The 21,165-nt window shown below is 24.6% G+C and overlaps 2 protein-coding genes across 3 annotated transcripts; both read left to right on the top strand.

The window, feature by feature from the left end:
• The first annotated feature begins 12 nt into the window (after positions 1 to 12).
• LOC114131569 (ABC-type organic anion transporter ABCA8A-like) lies at positions 13 to 16,841 on the top strand. Of its 2 annotated transcripts, none has more exons than XM_050200982.1 (21): positions 13 to 1,673; positions 3,218 to 3,359; positions 3,453 to 3,614; positions 3,756 to 3,925; positions 4,246 to 4,550; positions 4,631 to 4,971; positions 5,332 to 5,842; positions 6,072 to 6,328; positions 6,472 to 6,711; positions 6,787 to 6,926; positions 7,288 to 7,611; positions 8,082 to 8,314; positions 8,787 to 9,039; positions 9,384 to 9,534; positions 9,841 to 10,527; positions 10,600 to 10,821; positions 10,919 to 11,079; positions 11,209 to 11,508; positions 11,567 to 11,787; positions 14,387 to 14,542; positions 16,694 to 16,841. In XM_050200982.1, the coding sequence occupies exons 2-20, from the start codon at positions 3,261 to 3,263 to the stop codon at positions 14,500 to 14,502; spliced, it is 4,893 nt and encodes a 1,630-aa protein (XP_050056939.1). In that variant the 5' UTR covers positions 13 to 1,673; positions 3,218 to 3,260; the 3' UTR covers positions 14,503 to 14,542; positions 16,694 to 16,841. The 2 variants fall into 2 exon arrangements, with proteins under 2 accessions (XP_050056939.1, XP_050056940.1); XM_050200983.1 differs by having other exon boundaries at positions 16,728 to 16,816.
• LOC114131571 (rac GTPase-activating protein 1-like) lies at positions 16,735 to 20,917 on the top strand. Its single transcript, XM_027996823.2, has 11 exons — positions 16,735 to 16,852; positions 17,894 to 18,096; positions 18,255 to 18,381; positions 18,708 to 18,853; positions 19,041 to 19,176; positions 19,243 to 19,405; positions 19,488 to 19,608; positions 19,670 to 20,022; positions 20,103 to 20,229; positions 20,342 to 20,490; positions 20,555 to 20,917. Exons 1-11 carry the CDS (start codon positions 16,765 to 16,767, stop codon positions 20,616 to 20,618), a joined length of 1,677 nt encoding a protein of 558 aa, XP_027852624.1. The 5' UTR covers positions 16,735 to 16,764; the 3' UTR covers positions 20,619 to 20,917.
• The last annotated feature ends 248 nt before the right edge of the window (positions 20,918 to 21,165 follow it).

The raw sequence follows: 21,165 nt of genomic DNA, 5'->3' as shown, positions 1-21,165 counted from the left end.
GTGAATTAAGATTCTTATGATCATTGATCACGTGTATGTGAATTTAATTCACGTGTAATTTTTTAGTAAATAACTGATCCTTATTTCACGTAAATTTAAAGCATAATATTTATTAAATGTGTTAAATTATAATATAATATTAATAAATATATGTGTTAATAGTTGCTGCAAAAACTAAAAATTAAAAGTATCTGTACCATCTGTTCGAAAAACATATGTTTCATAAGCAGTATTATCATAAAAAGGTAGGAAGAGTGAAGTAAACACTTCTGGCTCAAATAAACAACTGATCACCGATCACTGCTGTGTAGAAACTGGAAACCATTGGAATAGGAGGTATATTAATAAAATATTCACATTAAATAAATTTGTGGATTTACACATAATTAATCTCGCAGGCTCTGTGAATTTTAAATAGATGGGTCTATTATGTAGACGATTATTATTATTATATAGTTATGTAGAATATAATTATATAAATAAAAATGTTTAGATAAATATATTTATTTATTAAATATGTAATTATTATAATAATAAGTCATCGATTTTTGTTATATTAATTGTATTTAATTATAATTTTTTTTTATAGTAATTTTAAATTGTATTCAAGTATAAAAGTTACGGTAGGTACTTATTACTAATAATTACCTACTTTTGTTTTTAAATGATAGATATTTATTAACTCCTGAATATGTTGTTAGAGCATAATATTATAGATATTATTATATTAAATATTAATAAATACGAAATCTTAAACAATTTTAATTCGATTAAGGTACATAAAGTATACACTGGCAGCAATGTTAATGTGATAAAGAATAATCAAAGATGTCGCGAAGTCTTATTAATAAAATTTGATAGGTTATAGGTATGACGAAATAACATTTTAAAATTGAAAATTAATATTACATTTTTTTGTACAGAGTTAATTATTTATTAAATTGAAACAAGAAAAATGTTGATTAATACTTATATTTACTTATAGGCTATAGGCTATAAGTATTATTATTGAAAATAAGTCTTGTGATTTTATTTTTCTTTATTTTCTTAATAATCTAGCTTACCAAAATTTCTATCACGCCCTCAAATGATCAAAAAAAAAAAAAAAAATTAACTGAAGTTTAATGACACCATACAATAGTTTATATAGATTATGCGAATTGTGGTGTTATCGCTATGGAATATGGATGACTGGAGGAGAAAAAAAATGAAGTTTTATTAAACTTATTTTATTTTAACTGAATCATTTATCATAACGTATCCATCGTTCATAAGTATTATAAAGTATAAAGTTTATTGAATTGAATCAGCGAATAAAAATAAATATGTCTTAATATTATTTTTTATATAGGTACCTACTTATTTTAAGAATTTTAATTTGATTCAAGACAAACACTAAAGTAATTTAAAATTCTATTATAATATGAACATTTAAATTTCAACCAACATTATAAAAAAAAACAAGCAACACATTTTATTACAATTAAAAATGTATTTAATGGTATTTATTCCAATATCATACTTAATTTTTTTAATTCAAATATTCTAATAAATAAGAACGTGTATGACATTTTTATAAATGCACTTCACTAGTGTAGACGTACTTACATTAAACGTGTTTATTGCTCACTTATCTTATCTCGACGTTTAGTGTCCAAATAAAACGAATTCAGGTAATAACAAGCATTATTACTAATTGTATTTTTGTTTTTAATAAATTAATTATATACCTATAAAATACAAAATTAAATACATTAATTGTATTATAATAAATGCAATACCTATAGTAGTCTTTTATAATTTACCAATAACAGTAATAACTAGTAATTGATAAGTTGCATAGGTACACTACCTAATGTGCATAAATTATCTTAAAAAATGGTCATAGTTTCAAGGTCACTTGAAATACTATATTTAACTAATTTCTAATACACATATATTTATAAATTATAATTCTAGATCTATTATAGGTACTGTAAATACAATACTTTAAATTTTGTTTAATTTGATATTTAATAATTTTTAAAAAATTAATTTGGTTTATACATTTTACAATTAATTTAATTTTTCTTTTTTATTGTTTACATAACTTAATTCATCAACCTAACCTAACCTAACATTCATAATTGATTATGAATTATGACCCATATATCAACTATAATCGATCATGTCACTGTAGTCAATTCTTCACAACTAGAAAATCTTCGATTTTTAAATATTCTCGAATAACTTAGTTAAAAATATAAGTTTATAACCAAGCAACTTAGCTACGTACCGAGATTTAACTATAATTGTTTAAATTTAATTATTTTTTTTGTAAAATAAATGCATGATTATGAAATATAAACTACCTATCAGAGCGGCTAACGTTTGCTTATTTGTAATCGTTTTAAAACTTATTATCTTTAGATAATCCTTGTTCTTTCTTTTATTATACTTTCTTCAGTGTACTACAGTTACGTTTTCATCTTACAAGGATAGAACCATACATATAAAATTTAATTTTAAATCACTATGCACAACCATCTCATAAATTAATAAATCTCACATGTTCTTCATTATTTTGTCCGCAACTAAAAACACCGTGTAAAACCAATGTTGACCAAATAGAAAAAATATTTATTAAACTAAACCTTGCTAATAAAATATAGTTAAGGTCAGGATTTTTATGTAAAATATTGTGGAATATGTTCATTAAAAAAATACTCTCATAAGTTATAACTTAAAATTATAACAAAATTTATAAAAAAAAAAGTTCTAAATAATATCAACAAATAATACTTATACTTTTTATCCGTCAAATTAAAACATTTTTCTAAGTATTATAAACAATTTATTAGACGTAGGTGTATGAAAAAACTATTAATAATAAGGTATACGTATTAAATTGAATGTATTATTAACATATTTTATGAACAAATAAGAAATGTATACTGGACTTTTGTTTACGTATGCAAATTATATATACTACAAACGAGTTAATACATAGCCCCATACGTATACTAACGTATTTTATGCTTATATATATAGTTATATAGTATATATAATTCAAGCAAAGAGGCAAGTTTAAATTATAGGTATTAGCTTGAAAAACGAAAGAAAATGTCATCAGTGTCCCCGCATGACTTATTAGATATTCATTACTTAGTAGAACCTTGAGAACCTTTATCATAAAAATCAATATAAACATTGTTAAAATATTTACGTATATGAATAGGGTTGTCTTCAGTTGTCCATATTGTTTCAATTGAGTACTTAAAATGAAGTTCTCAACGAATTTTGAACTTTGGTACCAAATAAAAGCAATGACAATTAGAAATATGCTCATTAAACGGAGGGAAGTCAAAAAAACGTTGTCAGTGAGTATATTTAGCTTTATTAAAAAAAAAAAAAAAACAATAATAATAATAATACATAGGTATAATTCATTAAAATAAATTAACGTTGTTTAGGAAATTGCTATTCCGGTGTACACATTAGGCCTTTTAGTTGCGATAAAATTATTGATACCTAATCCTCATTTTCCCCCAGTAACTGTACCTCAAGAATCTCCTGATATGTATAATTATTTATACGGAAATATAACTGTGGCTCCATCGACAAAAAACGTCCAGGTAAATTTAACGATATAGATTATAAGTATTAGCTTAATATGTTTAAATATATTTATAGATATAAATAGTAATTCATATATATGTATTATAATATACTTGTTGAATAATAATGTTGTAATTTAACTTAAAATCAAATTATAGATGTTTTTAGAAAAAATGAATGAAATTTGGATGCAACGAGACGGAGAAAAAATTAATTTTAGCATTTATCAAAACAAAGATGAAATATCTGAAATACAAAGAAATAATCCAGAAATGGTTTACATAGCCTTATTATTCGATGATGATCCTATTCAAAATCATTCGATAAGGTTTTATACAGTTTTTTAATAATAATTATTATTATTATAATAGTAATAGTAAGTAGTAACACAACTATGTAATTATGTCGCATGATAAAATTACGTTAATAAGTTAGATACATTTTGACATTTCGTATACCACAGTGCATACGATTAATTATTTATCAAAACATAATGATAATTTTATTGTTATTTTTTGTAAACAAAAGATACATTTTAAAAAAATAACTAGGAGTAGAACATATTTTTAATAAAATATTTTATTTTATTTTTCAAATCAGTTAATTTATTTGTACTGACTAATTCGCATTTTTATATTTTGATTTTAGTTATAAGATTCGTACTAATCCGTTTTATGATTCATCACCATTACCATCTAAACTTTATGGATCCAGCCATCAATGTCGAAAAATATCTGCTAATAAATTAACAAAAAAGTTTCTCCATCGACATCACCATAATAACAATCTACACAATGAAGAAATATCTTGTCCAGCAATTCATTACATATACTCAGGATTTATAGCCCTTCAGTCACTAGTTGATATCACCAAGATTTCTCTGGTCACTAATTCGTCTATAACATTACCAGATTACAGTTTTATTCTTTTTCCTAAACCGGCTTATACAGCAAGTGAGTGTGAATTGTTTTTAATTTTACCTAGATAAGTAATTTTATTGAAATAATAATTTTTAAATCAAAATTATTTACAGATTGGTTAATGGTGTTTCATAAGGTTATACCTCTTTATGTAGTAATTGCCTTATCACAATTTGTTACATATCTTTTAGTACAGTTAGTTGGTGAAAAAGAAAGGAAGATAAAAGAAGGAATGAAAATAATGGGTCTTAGAGAATTGGTATTTTGGTGTTCATGGTTCAACATCTATACAGCTTATGTAATAGTACTTTCATTAGCCAGTACTATAATATTATACTTACTAGGAGTTTTCAATAACACTAACTGGATATTAATATTTTTATTAGTATTTTTGTACTCGATTACAGTTATTTTCTTCAGTTTTATGATTTCTCCATTCTTCGACAAATCACGAGTAAATACCAATTTTATAATATTATTATGTGATAATAAATATTCGTAGTATATATAGTTATAACATCCGTAATATATAAGAGCATAAACTTCCCTAGTATATACGTATTATTCTAACTTATCTCAAAATGTTTAACACGTAGTAAAAAAAATAAAAAATAAAACAATCATGTCTTCTGCAGATATTTTATATTTTTATTAAAATTAGCTGATACTTCAGTCACTCAGCTTCAAATAATTATTTACTTCATTAAATGATTTAAGGGATTTTATAACTTCTTTAAGTATTAAAAAATACAAACCATATAAACATGATTAAAAATATCTATAAACGTTTAAAAGAAATGTTTTGTTTTTTTAGACAGCTGGAATTCTGGGAAATTTTGTACTGAATTTGATAAGTCTAATGTATTTTTTGCATACTTTTATTAACCCGTCAAGTAAAAAACTATTGTGGTTAATATCATTATTAAGTCCATCTGGTTTTGCATTAGCTATTGATAAAGCTATGGAAATGGACTTGGCGGGCGAAGGTCTTCATTTCAGTAACATTTGGGATGGTCCAGGAATGTCGTTTGGCGAAAGTTTATTAATAATGGCATTTGATGCACTTCTATACGTGATTCTAGCTTATTATTTTGACATGGTTTTGTCGAGCCAATATGAACAAAATCGATCTCTTTGGGCTTGTTTCAAAACTTCATATTGGTGTGCTAAAGTTCCAGAATCAATAGAATTTGATGAGATCGATAGATATACTGTCTCAAATCCTGATTTAGAACCTGTACCAGAGTCCATGAAAGAACTTAAGGCAATTCAAATAATAAATCTCTGCAAGTCTTTCAAAAGATCAACCAAAAATGTTATAAACGGTAAATTAATTACTTATATTAGGTATTATTTATATACATATAAATGAACTTTATTTCATCAGAAATAACAAAACAATTGATATTACTTATAAATAAAATTGTTCTCATTTATGCATGTTTCATGATCATTGAGTTAAAAAAATCAAACAATTATTTACATCATGTATATTACACTATTTATATTACATTATACGCTATTATGGGTAATTATTATTTAAGTTAATTTCAGGAATAAATATGACAATATACGAAGGAGAAATAACTGCTATCTTAGGACACAATGGTGCTGGGAAAACAACATTATTTAATATACTAACGGGACTAACTGAACCAACATCTGGCACAATCAAAGTATTCGGTTATGATGTTAGAAATCCATCTGATGTGATTAAAATAAGAAGAATGATTGGCGTTTGTCCACAATATGATATATTATTCGAACGACTTACTCCTAGAGAACATTTAAAATTTTTTGCTACTCTTAGAGTAAGTATACATAGTATATAGAATGTTTAAATTATAATGCCATTTTTAAGTAGCAAATTATTATACATATAAACTATACAAAATACAGTTGATATGTATTTTTATGTAAACTCTGCGTTGATACAATTGTTTAATTGTTTAAGGGACTTACTTCAGAAAAAATTGATGATGAAGTTCAAAGAATGCTTTTAGAACTTTATTTAACAGATAAAGCAGATAATATAGCAAAAACTTTAAGTGGAGGACAAAAACGAAAGTTGTCTGTTGGTATTGCAGTAATTGGAAATCCAAAGATAATAATACTCGATGAACCTACCGCAGGTGTTGATCCACCAGCAAGAAGACATTTATGGTCACTTCTTCAAAAGAGAAAAAAAGGAAAGGTACCTATTTTAATTTTTATAATAAATAAATCTGTATGAATAGATATTTATATGATACATATATTATAAACATAGGTGATACTATTAACAACTCATTTTATGGACGAAGCTGACATCTTAGCTGATCGTATAGCTGTAATATCAAAAGGTTGTGTAAGATGTTGTGGTTCTTCTATATTCCTTAAAAATAAATTTGGTATTGGATATCATTTAACGTAAGTTCAACAATTTAAATCATTAGAAATTTAGAAACCAATTTAGTGTAGGTAAATAATATTTGATCTGCATAATATTTTTAAAAATTAAAAAAAAAACAAAAAATAGTATTTTCTCTATAATTTTAAACAAAGTATATGATTATACCTATTACAATATAGCCAAACAAATAATTTAATTTGTAACAAAAAAATTAATACAATATAGGTACCTATTTATATATTATTTGTTTATATATTATAGCGATTCACTATCGAATAGTTACAAATCTATATACCTATGCAAACAATATAGTTTAATAACTACATTTTGTTAAAAACTTTAAGCTTCTTAAATTTACGACTAATCTGATATTCATAGATTGATTCTCAATAACAACGCAAAGGAAAATTCTATAGTGAAAATGATTAAAGAACACGTACCAAATGCAGAACGAGCTAGACGCCATGGATACGAGTTATCTTTTGTACTACCGTATGACAGTGTGAATAAATTCCCGCCTCTGTTTGGAAGAATTGAAACAGAAATTAAATCTTCAACTAACGAGTTGGGTATTGAAAACTATGGTGTATCAATGACTACTTTAGAAGAAGTATTTTTGTTTCTTGAACAAGGTCAACATGACAATTCTGGGAAATTAGCAATTGAATTATTAAAAGGACAGTCGATGACAAATTGTAATAGGTGATCGATCTTGATATATGATTATTGGTATATAATATTTACTGATATAGCCAATAAGTTAGAAATTAATAATTATAATACTTATAACTAAGACTGCAGGGAACCTTACACTTTATAGCACTAAAATCACTTAAAAAAAAGTTATAAGCTTATAACTTAACAAATCTTTAAATGTGCTTTGTAAAAATATACCTAAACTTCCTTTAAAATATTGAAACTAAATAAAAAAAAAATATGTACTTGGAATTTTAGAATTCTTGATGCATACATAACAAATGTATACAAATATATAAAGCTTACATTGCTATTTTTATCTATATGTTTTTAAGTTATAATGATTAAGAAATATTATAGATTTCCAGCCCTGCTTATATAAGTTAGTTTTATTATTTTCATATACAAATAAAGTAATTTATTAAGTGTATTATAAAGCATAATTTATAAAAAAAAAAAATGTCTTTAAACTTCAGAGGATCAATTGGTACAATACACAATGTTACTGTAAGATCAAGCATTATATACGATCCAACTAATTGGGGTACAATCATTGCTCTTTTAAAAATGCGAACTAAACGAGTATTGCGTGATGTTCATAAACTTTATGTTATGATATTATTACCTGTCGTATTCTTGGCTACTGGAATTATCTTGAACAAATTAAGTCATGAAATTCAGCCAATACGAAGTATTACTTTAAATAATGGTATGTATATCTATATTTTATATTAATAATTAATATATTATAACATTTTATAGTTGTTAATTTTTTTTAAATTTAGAATAGAATTTTTAAATTTTTGTTTATAGTTACTGCCATAAAAATTAAATGATTATTAATTACTTGTAGAATAGTTAGATTGAATATTAAATAATCTGAATTAATTAACCAAAAATATAACTAGAAAAAAGTTATATTTTTTAATTAATGAATAATAATATTCTGTAGATATTACAATGTTGTAACTTATAACTTATAACCGGCCTAAATGAACATGCATGAGTGTTACTATGCAATAAAATTGGACCCATGTAACACGTTACACAGGGTTATAATAGTACCTATATGTATAAATAATAAATATATTATATGATTATATTTATATTTTAATACATATTTGATTAACTTAACTGTTACATTTATCTAATTGAATATTACATTTTTAAATTTTTTTTAGATATATATAAAGAAGACAGTCGATTAGTCGTAACTTCTAAAGAATTTTCAAATTATTCAACGCTGGATTCAGATTTTTATGCTGGCACATTTTCTGGATTATTAGATTTGCCTTCTCACCTAGGAGCTTTGCGAGAGCGGCACACGCACAATAAGACTTATTATTCAATATTAGCACTTACAGTTTATTATAACGACTCATTTATACATTCATTACCAATAATATTGAATTCTATTACAAGCACCTTACTTGGGTAAATTTAAAAAAAACAATCTTAAAAAATATTGGTGCTTGTGTGTATCATTTGCAAGATTTATACTAATTATTTTTCAATACAGGTTATAAAGATAGTAGTATTATAGTACATACTTAAATTATAATCTTAGAAATTAACTTGATTCAATATTAGATTACTAATTAAATTGTGTACTTAAAAGAATGAAATGCTGTCTCTTCTATCTTAGAAAAAAAGTACTCTAAAATGTATTGACTACAATTTATTTATAGCCACTCATATAACCAAGAAAACCAATACAAAACAGCATCTTATTAATAAGTACCAAAAGCCTTATTTTAATAGTTTAATTTATTTTATAGAGATCAAATTGATATCAAAACAGAACCGTTTAAAATGGAATACAAACAAAATGAGTACAGCTTTAGTCGTTGTTCATCTGCATTTTTCTTAGGCATAGTATTTGTTTTAGTTCCAGTGAGTCTATCTGCTGATCTAGTCTATGATAGAGAGGTATGCAAAACTAATTATAATTTACTTGTACTCCAGAGATTATCTAGGTATTGTTCAATTTTCTTAAAATAAATTATGTATGATTTAATTAAATAGCTGCAATTATGCCTGCATTTCATACTTATTTTATTTTAAATATTTTACTTAATAACACATGCGAACTGCAAAGTGTATAAGTAAAATATTTATATAAAATTACAAAGCAATAATAATAGATAATAATAATAAAATATTATTAATAACTGGTAACTAAAAAAAATATCAATATGTTAAATTGTAAGATTTTATTATTTTTATATTTTATAGATTAAAGCCAAAAATCAACTTCGTATCAACGGTGTAACTTTTATGCAATATTTCAGTTCTTATTTTATTCTTTTAATTTCAATGTTACTTGGCATATTCTTAATACTTATAATTCTTATAGCTTTATTTCATGTTGAAGGTTTAGATTCTCCTTTTGCAATAATAACCATGGTAATATTACTTATAGCATATTGCCCTGCTGCAATATTAGCTACAGCGTGTGTATCATATTTTTTTGAAAAAACTGATTCAGTACAGTCTATACTACCAAATGTGACCTCACTAATTGGTGGTGTACCTTTTATAATAGTAGCTTCACTAGATATGTTGGGTATTCTAAGTGATTTGGGATTTGCACTTCATGTTTTATTTTCTTCTACTAATTTCGTCTATGTGCCTTTTGCCATAATTTACTTTATAAATAGTGTATACCGAGAAAACGATGATCATGTTCCTTTTATAAAATATGTCAATAAAGAAATAGTTGCAATTTTAATGGGTTGCATAGGCCAGATTCCAGCATTATGGGTTATTTTAAAGATATTAGATTCTAAATCAAAAAATAAAAAAACTTCAACAATTACTATTGACACCCAAGATGAGGGGGATGATGATGTAAAAACTGAACGGATCAAAGTAAATAATATTGTCAACGATCAGGTGGATTGGCCAGTTATTGTTGTTCAGGTATTCAGTGCGTAAATAATTATAAAAATTACCTATTTTAAACTCAATTTTGATTATTTTAATTTTATATAGAATTTAAAAAAAGAATTTTCAACTCAAAATATGAAATCAAATATAAATTGTTTAATAAAAAAAAAGTGTATGGATACAAATAATGAGAGAAAACTTGCAATCCGAAATTTATCATTAGCGGTAAATTCAGGAGAAGTTCTCGGATTGTTAGGTCATAATGGTGCTGGAAAAACTACAACTATGCGTATTATCACTATGGAAGAAAAAGAGTCATCAGGAAAAGTTTGTAAACCATTTAATAATATACCTAGTCTATTTAATTTAAATATATGTTATATACTTTTGATAATATATTATTTTTAACCGTTTTTTATTTAAGATATTTATTAAAGGACATGATATTCAAGAATCTGTAGACATTGCATATAGAATGATTGGATATTGTCCTCAACATGATGCTTTATGGAGTTCATTAACAATCAGAGAACACTTACATGTTTATGGTGCTATTCGAGGAATCTCAAAAGATCAAATTAAAAAGTAAATTATTATTAAAACTTTGTAAAAATAAAAATGCATTAAGATAAATATTTAGGTGGAATTTAAAACTGTTATTTCAAAAATGTATTTAATTTATCTATTTAGTATCGGGTTTCATTTTTTTTTCAGTATTGTCGAGAAATATATTGAGGGCCTTCAAATAACTGAACATGCAGATAAACAGGTCAGTTGTTGTTCAGGTGGAACAAGACGAAAATTAAGCTTTGCTTTAGCAATGATTGGAAATCCAAAGTTGGTATTGCTGGACGAACCTAGTACCGGTATGGATCCAAGGTCAAAGAGATATTTATGGGATGCTATAATTAGCAGTTTCCAAGGATCTAAAGGTGCAATTTTAACCACACATTCAATGGAAGAGGCAGATGCGTTGTGTTCCAGAGTTGGAATAATGGTTAAAGGCCAGCTCAGGTAAGATTATTTCCATGGACGTTTTACATTTAATAACTTAAAAAAAAACATTTATTAGATGTTTGGGTTCTACTCAATATTTAAAAAACCTTTATGGCGCTGGATATACATTGGAAATAAAATTAAAGCCTCGTGGAGACATGGATGATGTTAAAAATTTTGTCATAACATCATTTCCAAATGCAATCCTCGAAGAAGAATTTGCTGATCGATTGGTATATGGTGTTCCTCAATCAACAGTTGAATCATTAGCCCATTGTTTTTTAAATCTTGAAAATGGTAATTAATTTATTAGTTGTTGTTTTATTATAATAGAACTTCATTAATCACTATATTATACAGTACTAAAAAAAGGACCATAATAAAACATCACTGAGTACCTAATATATTTACATTTACCCACATCTGTACGTTGTATAATAGAATTATATTAGGTTAGGAATAATTATAGTAGGAACTAGAAAGCGATTCCTCTATAAAATACGTGATTCAAAATTATAATTAAATAAAAATAATGCTTCAATATCAAACTTCAGGGGTGGTTTTCCAACGGTAAAGTGAATATCCTTGGTGCATTATAGAGGTCAAAAGTAAGAATTTTCCAACAGTTTTCAAACTTAGGGAAAAGAAAAAGTGAAGGAAAACTGGAATTTTTACACAAAACCAAATTAAAAAAAAAATCGATTTCTTTATATTGTTATAACTCAAAAACTAATATCACTGTAAGTATTTCAAAATATTCTGGCTTTTTTGAGCTATTTACAGACAACTAAGATTTTCGAATTTTCTAAGTATTTTTTTTTGAAGTGTCGATAAAAAAATGTTTGATGCCCAAAAATCTTAAAATCCTAATAAAAGGTTTCTTATAAGTTGTTCTTATTGTAGTTTAAAAAAATCAAAAATCGTTAGTCACATTTTTTTTATAAGAATTTAAAGTTTAAATTTTTACAAAATATGTCAAAATAACAAAAAATTTACAAGTAATTTTGAAGATGAAAATTCATATAACTTTTTGTATTTATATATCTAAGATTAAAAAATTCAACAGTAAGTTTTCCATAATTTTTCCTTCAAATAGCTATAAAGAAAACTCGAAGCGTCATTATACGAAAAATGTTATGAGCTTTAGAACTTTTTGTATATAATTATAGACCTATCATTGGATTCAAATTTAGTACATCCATTATAGTGATCTACTATACAGCAGAGCGTTAGGTACTCACTTGACCACTCTTTTTTTAATAATAAAAACAGTATTATTGTTTTATTCTGGAAATAATATTATACTACTAAGAATTATTTAAATACAATTTAACAATAAAACAAAACAGTGTATAATGCGGACTTGGTAAAAATGTTATTTTAAATTTTTACGAAATTCAAAATCCATACACAATATAACTATTTACTATCAAATAATTTTAGATTATTGTTATAGTTAAAAATTATAGTAGTCAAAGAAACTTGAAACATACTTCAGTTATTTAAATTAGAATTTTCTGTACATGATTTAGTTTTGGGGTAATCACACCATTAAAACATAAATTACCTTTTTCACTACCTACCGGAAAATATATGCTAGGCTGACAAATAATATAATCTCCGTTAAGATTCGTTTTTCGAATACAATGATCAGTACCATACTGCCATATATGCTGGAAGATGAGGGAGATATATCAACCCCTTGGCCCTTGTTTTGCTAATATCACTGCACTAGCTTGTAAGAAAATATTAAAAATATATTAAGGAAATTCTATGAAAGAGGTAAATATTTCTTATTCACTTATGAAATATTTGTTGTATTTATTAATTATTTAAATTTTGAATTTTTAATAAAGTTTTACATTCATATCAACAAAAGATTGGATGTTGAAGAATTTATTGAAAAAATAGCTAAAAAACTTAGAAGGCTACAGTTTATTTTGTAAATGATAAATAAATAAATGATTCATTATTTAATTCAAATTATTTAATAATTATATTGTCTATAAATATAATAAGTGATAACTAGGGCTCGGATTTAAAAGTATATATTTCATTTTTTTATTTATGAGATAGAAATCTAATTTTTAAACATAAATTCGTTTCTCGTCATTCTGATTCCAAATAACCAATTTATTTAGGTCCATTTCTTCGGCCCCCCCACTTGAGAAATTCGGAAATCCGACAAAGCCAATCGTTTGTGCTCTGTTTTTTGCGTTTTTTAATTATTCCAGCTGTGAATTTTTTATATGTTTATTATGCTATTGTAATAATAATAATAAAAAAAAAAATAATTAATGTAAAAACCCAGAATACGACAATATCCGCATTATTATGGTTTTCGTTATCGGCTTATTTATTAAATGAATTAAACGTATAGATTATCGATTTATATATAGCCCGCAGTACATATACGGTCAGTACTCAGTATGCCTATAACATCGATATCGATCGTTTCAAAATTTAAAGTTTCGTGTTATAATTCGAAACCTCTGGTATGAAATATGCACCGATCATTTCAGTGGATTGTAGATGGTTCTCTTACTTACTAATAACCTGTAAATATGTAATACATTTTAATTTATTAATTCTTTAGCAGTACCTATTTTAAATTTTAAATAAATTAAAAAATATTAGCTATTAGTACAAAAAATATTTTCAGTAAATTTCTTCAGCTTTTTTTTGCTTTTAAGTTATAATATAAGTAGGTATATTGATTTATTATAAATTTGCCTACTAAATAACTTTGTCTAGTAATTTATTTATTGTAATGGTCACAGACTCACGAAAAACTCATAAATATACTTATTAATTAATTGAAACTCGTGTAAGGTGTACCCAGTATCTATTTTCTTTACTAATATTTAAAATATTAACATTGCTATTGATTTTTCAGCAAAAAATATGTACGACATTCAAGAGTATAGTTTTAGCCAAACAACTTTAGAACAAGTATATTTGAAATTCGCACATTATGAAGATAGAGAAATAACTGAAAACACTACAATGTAAATTAAATCAATTAATTACACTTTTATCAAAACATGTTTAGGTAATTACATTTAAATCTTAATTATATTTTTAATTTTAGATTAATTAAGTTAGTGTGATATAAATAATAAATTAAAAATATTACAGCTAAACTATTTACGAATTCTGATTACTTCAGCTTAAGTGTTTTTAACTTATTATCACTCATTATAAATTATGAATTATTAGTATTTAGTACTATAGTATGAAAAATATATACATACATACATATATATTTAATATTAACACTTAACAGTAAAATTCTATTAGTAAAAATTAAAAATTAATTATTTTTTATGCGTTATACTTAATTATTATTCTTTTTAACAATAATCAATATATTTTTTTTTCCCTGTATACATTATATATAAGTATTAGATTTGTCTTTATTTATTATAGAAGCCAAATAGATTAGCCAATAGAAATATTGTTTTCTTTGTTATTAAATATATAAGTAATTGATATTTAGTTACCTAGTGAAATATTTTATTATTGTCTATAACCTAAATTAATTATTTTTAATTATATTTTCTGTACATAATTATTATAATATTATATGTATATTAATAAACTCTTCTTAATTTAATATAGCAAACAGCCATTAGTTACATTGACAGTTTTTTAATGTGTTTACCATTTTATTCGTGTCAATATGAACATAATATATTGTATTTGATGGTTTCTACAATATTATGTTACATTTAATGTTATTTCATACAATGTTCATTACCTATTATTTATTTGGTACTTACGGCAAAACGCATATGCTTGCTATACGAGCATAACTATAGTAATTGATTATTGAGTGATTAGGTGGGGAGCACGAATTAAGATATTTTAAAAGATATTTTAAGTATATCTTAATTCGTGGTGAGGAGGTAAACTCCACAGAAATGTTTTGAAATCCGCTTAAATTTTTTGGGTAAATGTATATTTATGTATACTAGAATACATATATATATATAGTATCGGCCTGTATTGGCAACTATTTAGTATTTTTTTGCCGACGTACCTTATGTGCCTATTTGTGCCTATTAGATTTAGGTACATTATAGTTTTGACTTTTTGACTGAGCATATATTTTTTAATTTTTATCAACATTCATAAAAAAAATTCTAAACAAAAATATAAAATAAATATTATATTTGGCTCATAAGTTTGCATAGTAGCCAATTAGTAGGTACCAAAATACTTAAATACCTACCTACCGATCCGGTAGTACCGGGCTACTTCTAAAATATAAAAATATGTTATATTTATTCTAATCGAAAGTCGGCGAAATTCAGTAGACAAGTAATAATAAGTAGATACATATTAATAAATAGATCAATAGATGTTTCTAGTTTTCTACATTAGATGTATAATAATTAATATTATAAATTAAAATAACCATTATTCGATATTATTATGGTTATCATAATAGCCAATAGGTGGTACCGGTACCTATAAAAATATATTTATTTTAATGACTTAATTGTTTTTGACTTTTAAAGTGAAAATTATATCATTAAAATAATGTAATGTACCCATTTTAATTATTAATTAATATTTTAAGTATTTTAATAGAAATATATTATATTATTCATAGATTATAGCCTAATAGGTATGTATACCTAACATATGTACGATAAAGTTCGTGACCCGATTTTTATCAGATATAATATTATTTTATTTTAACAATAACACAAACTAACGCTGTTGTATTCTAACTTTGTAGCTGATATTGTTTGAACTGGAGTCGTATAAGTATTATAAATAATTTATAATAATATTATATAACATTAACATTATAACCTAATATTATTACAGCGTTTTTTTTTCTTCGTAATAACAAATCGCATATAATTGTTGAACCATATTATGCCATATTATAATATTTAGTATATTACAAATTACAATCCTATTCCTCTAGATGTTGTTAAACGACCGCTAGTCAGCGTGGCAGTCGCTGATCGTTGGCCGTTAAAAGTTTAGTACTATAATAAATCATTTTATACTAATTGAGTATTGACTAATAACTAATAAGTAATCAGTAATCGTTATGGGTTGTGACTTACGCTAGGTTCTATAAATATTTATGGTAATAATATATTATTTACTATCGGATATTCAGTGAATATTTTATATTTTATTGGTGCAAATAGCAATTGGTAACCTCGGTGTTCTATAATAGGAAATTCCAACTCTTCCGTGTTTGTTTTCGTTAGAACTCTCAATCAGTGCCGTTGCCCGTTACCGTACAATATGGAGGAGCATTGCAAATCCCTAGCTTTGCAATACGATTTGTTTGTCAACAGCACCCTCAAGTATTTGGATACAGCGACCGAGAGAGGTAAGTCTTATACATTATAATTAGGTATTAATATTAATGAATAATTAGAAATTACGAATTTGAAGTAGGCAATTAAGATTCTTCGTGACAACCACGGACAGAAAGCAAGGAATCGCGATCTCACTTCTTAAAATGTACTTTTTAATTCGTTTTTATACATTGATATTAGGTAGGTTACCTATGTAGTATGTTTTATGTTAAGTTGCAGTCACTAGCAATTTTAGTCAGGAAAGTTAAATGTGTTTTATTATTAAATCCATAATGTTCCATAACCATTATAGTCTTGTTATAAGTGTTATAAGTTTTTAACACTTATAACTTATATAAAAAAGGTAGATGGTACTTTTGCTGGCTTAGTTTATCAATCAAATTATAACCAATATGGGATCCATTGGCTTTAATTATTTAAGAGTAGGTATCTAAAATAATTATAAATGACCTAGAAGATGTCCAATTGATCAGTATAATATATAATTTTTAAGGATCTCGTCTTTAAATTTATTTTGGTTATTTAATTCAGAAAACAGGTATATTAATATATTTGTATAACATTTTGATGTCTAATTTTGTTGTTTTAAAATTCTGAAACACTACAGTACTATACTCATACATAAGTAATATCCTCAATAATATCATCTGTCATATTTAACATATTGTAGGCAGACTAAATTGTATTCTTTAAGTACCTAATAAATAATGTTAGTTGAATCACTTAATCATAGTGAGAAACTAGAGAATAATTTTACTTTAAAGTGTTATCTAGATTCTGTCTTATCTATAATATTTAAGGAGTTACTTGAAACTTTTTGAGTTTCATTTTAAGTTGTAACTTGTCAACTTTACAATTAATCTTTAAAATCATTAATTAATAAAATTACATTGATTTAAATACCTACCATCCTAAATATATATTATTTTTGTGATTTAAGTTTGACAGGCAATTTTGCAAAGTGAATGTAAATTTAGTTTTTACAAGCCTAGTTACAAGTTAAATTTCAGTACAACAGTTAAATTGGAAATTATAGATGAATTTTTTTACAGATTACATGCTAAAATTAAAAGTTATTGATCAACTTACATACAGAATCAATCAAAGTGAAGCTGATAAAGATATTATCAAGAAAAATCTAGAAGCTGTGCAGGATGAATGTTCTAAGTTGACCTATAAACTTAAAACTTCTGCACGTTTATTAGATGAAGCTCAAGTTGAAAAGGAAAAACTTGTACTTGAAAAAGAAACCATGGTAAATATCAAATTAGGTTTTTATAATGTTTTAGTTTTTTATGGTTGGTTGTATTGTTTTTTTATATAGCTATCAGGTAAATGTATACCTAGTGATATATATATTTGTAATTAATATAATTTTTATCGTTACACAAATTTGATATTTTTTTGTTTTAGAAATCTCAATTAAAACAATTACACAGCATTTTTAAGAAACAAGATATTGCAGAAAAATCACATCAGACATTCTTAAATCATTCTGATTGTGTACAATTAAATGAAAAAAAATCTTTTAATAACACTGGTAAATTAGTATTTATTTAATAGTTTATTAATTTTAAATTATAATATTTCAATTTAAAAAAACTAAAAAACTAGTAATTATCTTTAGGTATCATAGTATTTGAAAATAAAAATACTTCATTGATGTTATAAATGTCTATTAAGAATTTATAATAAGTATAATCTATAGTAAATTGTAAATGTTCTTAGTTTTTTTAAATTATTGAGCTAAATGTTAAATGTTGACATAAAATGTATAAGTATAGCTAAAATATAAATAAATAATTAATAACATTTGATTTGATTTTTATTTATTCATCATAATTCACAGCACATTTATATTTTTAGATGCTTTATTATCAGATCTTAGTTATAGTCATTCTGAAGATAGTTCGTATGAAAATGTAATGAAAAATCCAAAACACAATTCTATACCCACAAAAAAGTGTTCTACGGGCAACATTTCAAATAATTTGAACACAAAAAAATGTGAGGTAATTAAATATTTATAATTTATATTTTTTAATGTGTTTTTTAGTAGTATTTTTCATACATATCTGCCACTTAATTTTATTTGTATTTTAATAAATTTTATGTTTGCCAACATAGTTTTAACTATTATATGTTTTTTTTTTTTTTGTTGAACAAATTAATACATTTTATACTGTTTCATTATTTTAGATTATGAATGTAAATACTAGTAACAATCAAATTGTTGCTATAACTACTTTAACTATGGATTTGGGTTCTGTTAATGCTAAATCAGTTATAAAAACTTATCCAACATCAATTTCACAAATTGCATTATCGTCTAGTGGTAATAATTTAATTTATTTTTAAATGGTATATAATAAAGATAAATTGTTATTTTTTTTATGAATAGATTCTATTGAGCCATTGTCTACTAGTGAATCTGAAAAAGAAAATAACATATCTGAAAAAGAAAATAATATATCTGAAAAAGAAAATAATGTAACGGAAAAAGAACATAATTTTATTCAAAAAATTATTGTAATTCCGGAGATTTGTGGTCACTGTCATAAAAAGTTTGTTCAAAATATATCTATTATTATAATTAATCATTTATTTTAATTTTTATTAAGTACAAAATGTAAAAAACAATTTCAGAATCAAATTTAACAATTATATGGTCAAATGTCTGGACTGTAAAATTATAACTCACCTGGAATGTAAAGATTTTATCCCTATGATTTGTTCAACTGGTCAACTACAACTTAATGCTTTAAATGTCAGTAATTTATTATTGTTGTACTTTTAACTTAATTTTAATAAATTATTATTACCAACAGTGTGGTATCCCACCCTCGATTGTTCATTGCATTAGTGAAATCGAAAGAAGAGGATTGGATACAGTTGGACTATATCGGGTGTCTGGTTCCGATAAAGAAGTAAAAAATTTAAAAGATAAATTTCGCAAAGGTTTACCGGATTTAAAAGATATAGACATACATGTTTTGTGTAGTTATCTGAAAGACTTAATTCGTATGCAAAAATATAATCTTATATCTCAAAGTGATTTATCAAAGTTGACTGATGCATTCAAAAATAAAAATAATGTTTCAAATTCACTTTGTCAAACTGTATCAGAATTGCCACATTCTAATCGTAACATACTTGCATTCCTCATTATTCATTTGCAAAAGTATATTCTTATTATTAATTATTATAAATGCTTATTTTCCAAAAACTAATTTTGTTTTACCATTTAATTTTTATTTTTAGGGTAGCTAGTTCATCAAAATGTAATATGGATTATAACTGTCTAGCAATAGTTTTTGGTCCTACAATTGTTGGTGTTACTAGTACTTCCTTAGATGATTTACATATTAAATTTGAACTCATTTCTAAAGTAAGTTACTAAGTTTGTCACTATTTTTTTAAAATTGAAATTATTGATAAAACTGAAACAAATAATTGTTTGGAAATCAAATATTATATGTATTGGATATTATCTCATTTAGATTGTAATAGAATTGCTGAAGTTGCCTACAGATTTTTGGCTTAGTTTTTTGAAACCTAATAACAATTCTCCCGATGAACTATTGCATAGTACTCCAACTCAAAGTCAACCTCTAACACCAGGATCATCTAAACGTTTTTTTTCTTCTGGGTAAGACAACTAATACGTTGTATTTGATTTGATGATTTAATTATTTAATTTTATTTTTGAACAGAATAAAAAGACGAATATTAGACTCCCCCAAAAAAAATAAAATTGCTAAACAAGTTGAATTTTAAATCAAGAACTGAATTAAGAAAATTTTTAAAATATGTAATGTTTAAGTATGTAAGATTCGTATTCATTTAAAAGAAATGTATTTTAAGAACTTGACTTAAACACCAAACAGATAATTTTTATATGATGTTAATTTTACAAATTGTTTTTTGTACTACTTTACGTAAGTTGTGATTATATTATTTTTATTTTTTAATTTCAAACTGAAGTATTTATAAATTAAATATTATCTAGTTTCTATGCAAGTATATTGTAATTTGTTTTGTTTTTAACAATTATATGATACCAGGATTAATGTTATTTGTTAAATTATCAAAAAAATATAGTTCAAGTTGGTTTTACATTGGTATTATTATTATCGTTTTCTTTTACAAATATTTTTGTTGGTTTGAATATATTTTAATCAATATTTTTCAAAAAGTGTATTACAATTAACTGGTAAACTGAAAAAACTTAAATTTTAATATTACTTAAATTAATTAATAGGCATGTACACAAAAAAGTAATTTTTTTCCTGAAAGTTTATTGGTGGAAGGGGAGTCAGGTGTA

Source organism: Aphis gossypii, chromosome 2, assembly GCF_020184175.1.
Source record: "Aphis gossypii isolate Hap1 chromosome 2, ASM2018417v2, whole genome shotgun sequence".
Classification (NCBI taxonomy): Eukaryota; Metazoa; Arthropoda; class Insecta; order Hemiptera; family Aphididae; genus Aphis; species Aphis gossypii.
This window is presented reverse-complemented; position numbering and strand designations above follow the sequence as displayed.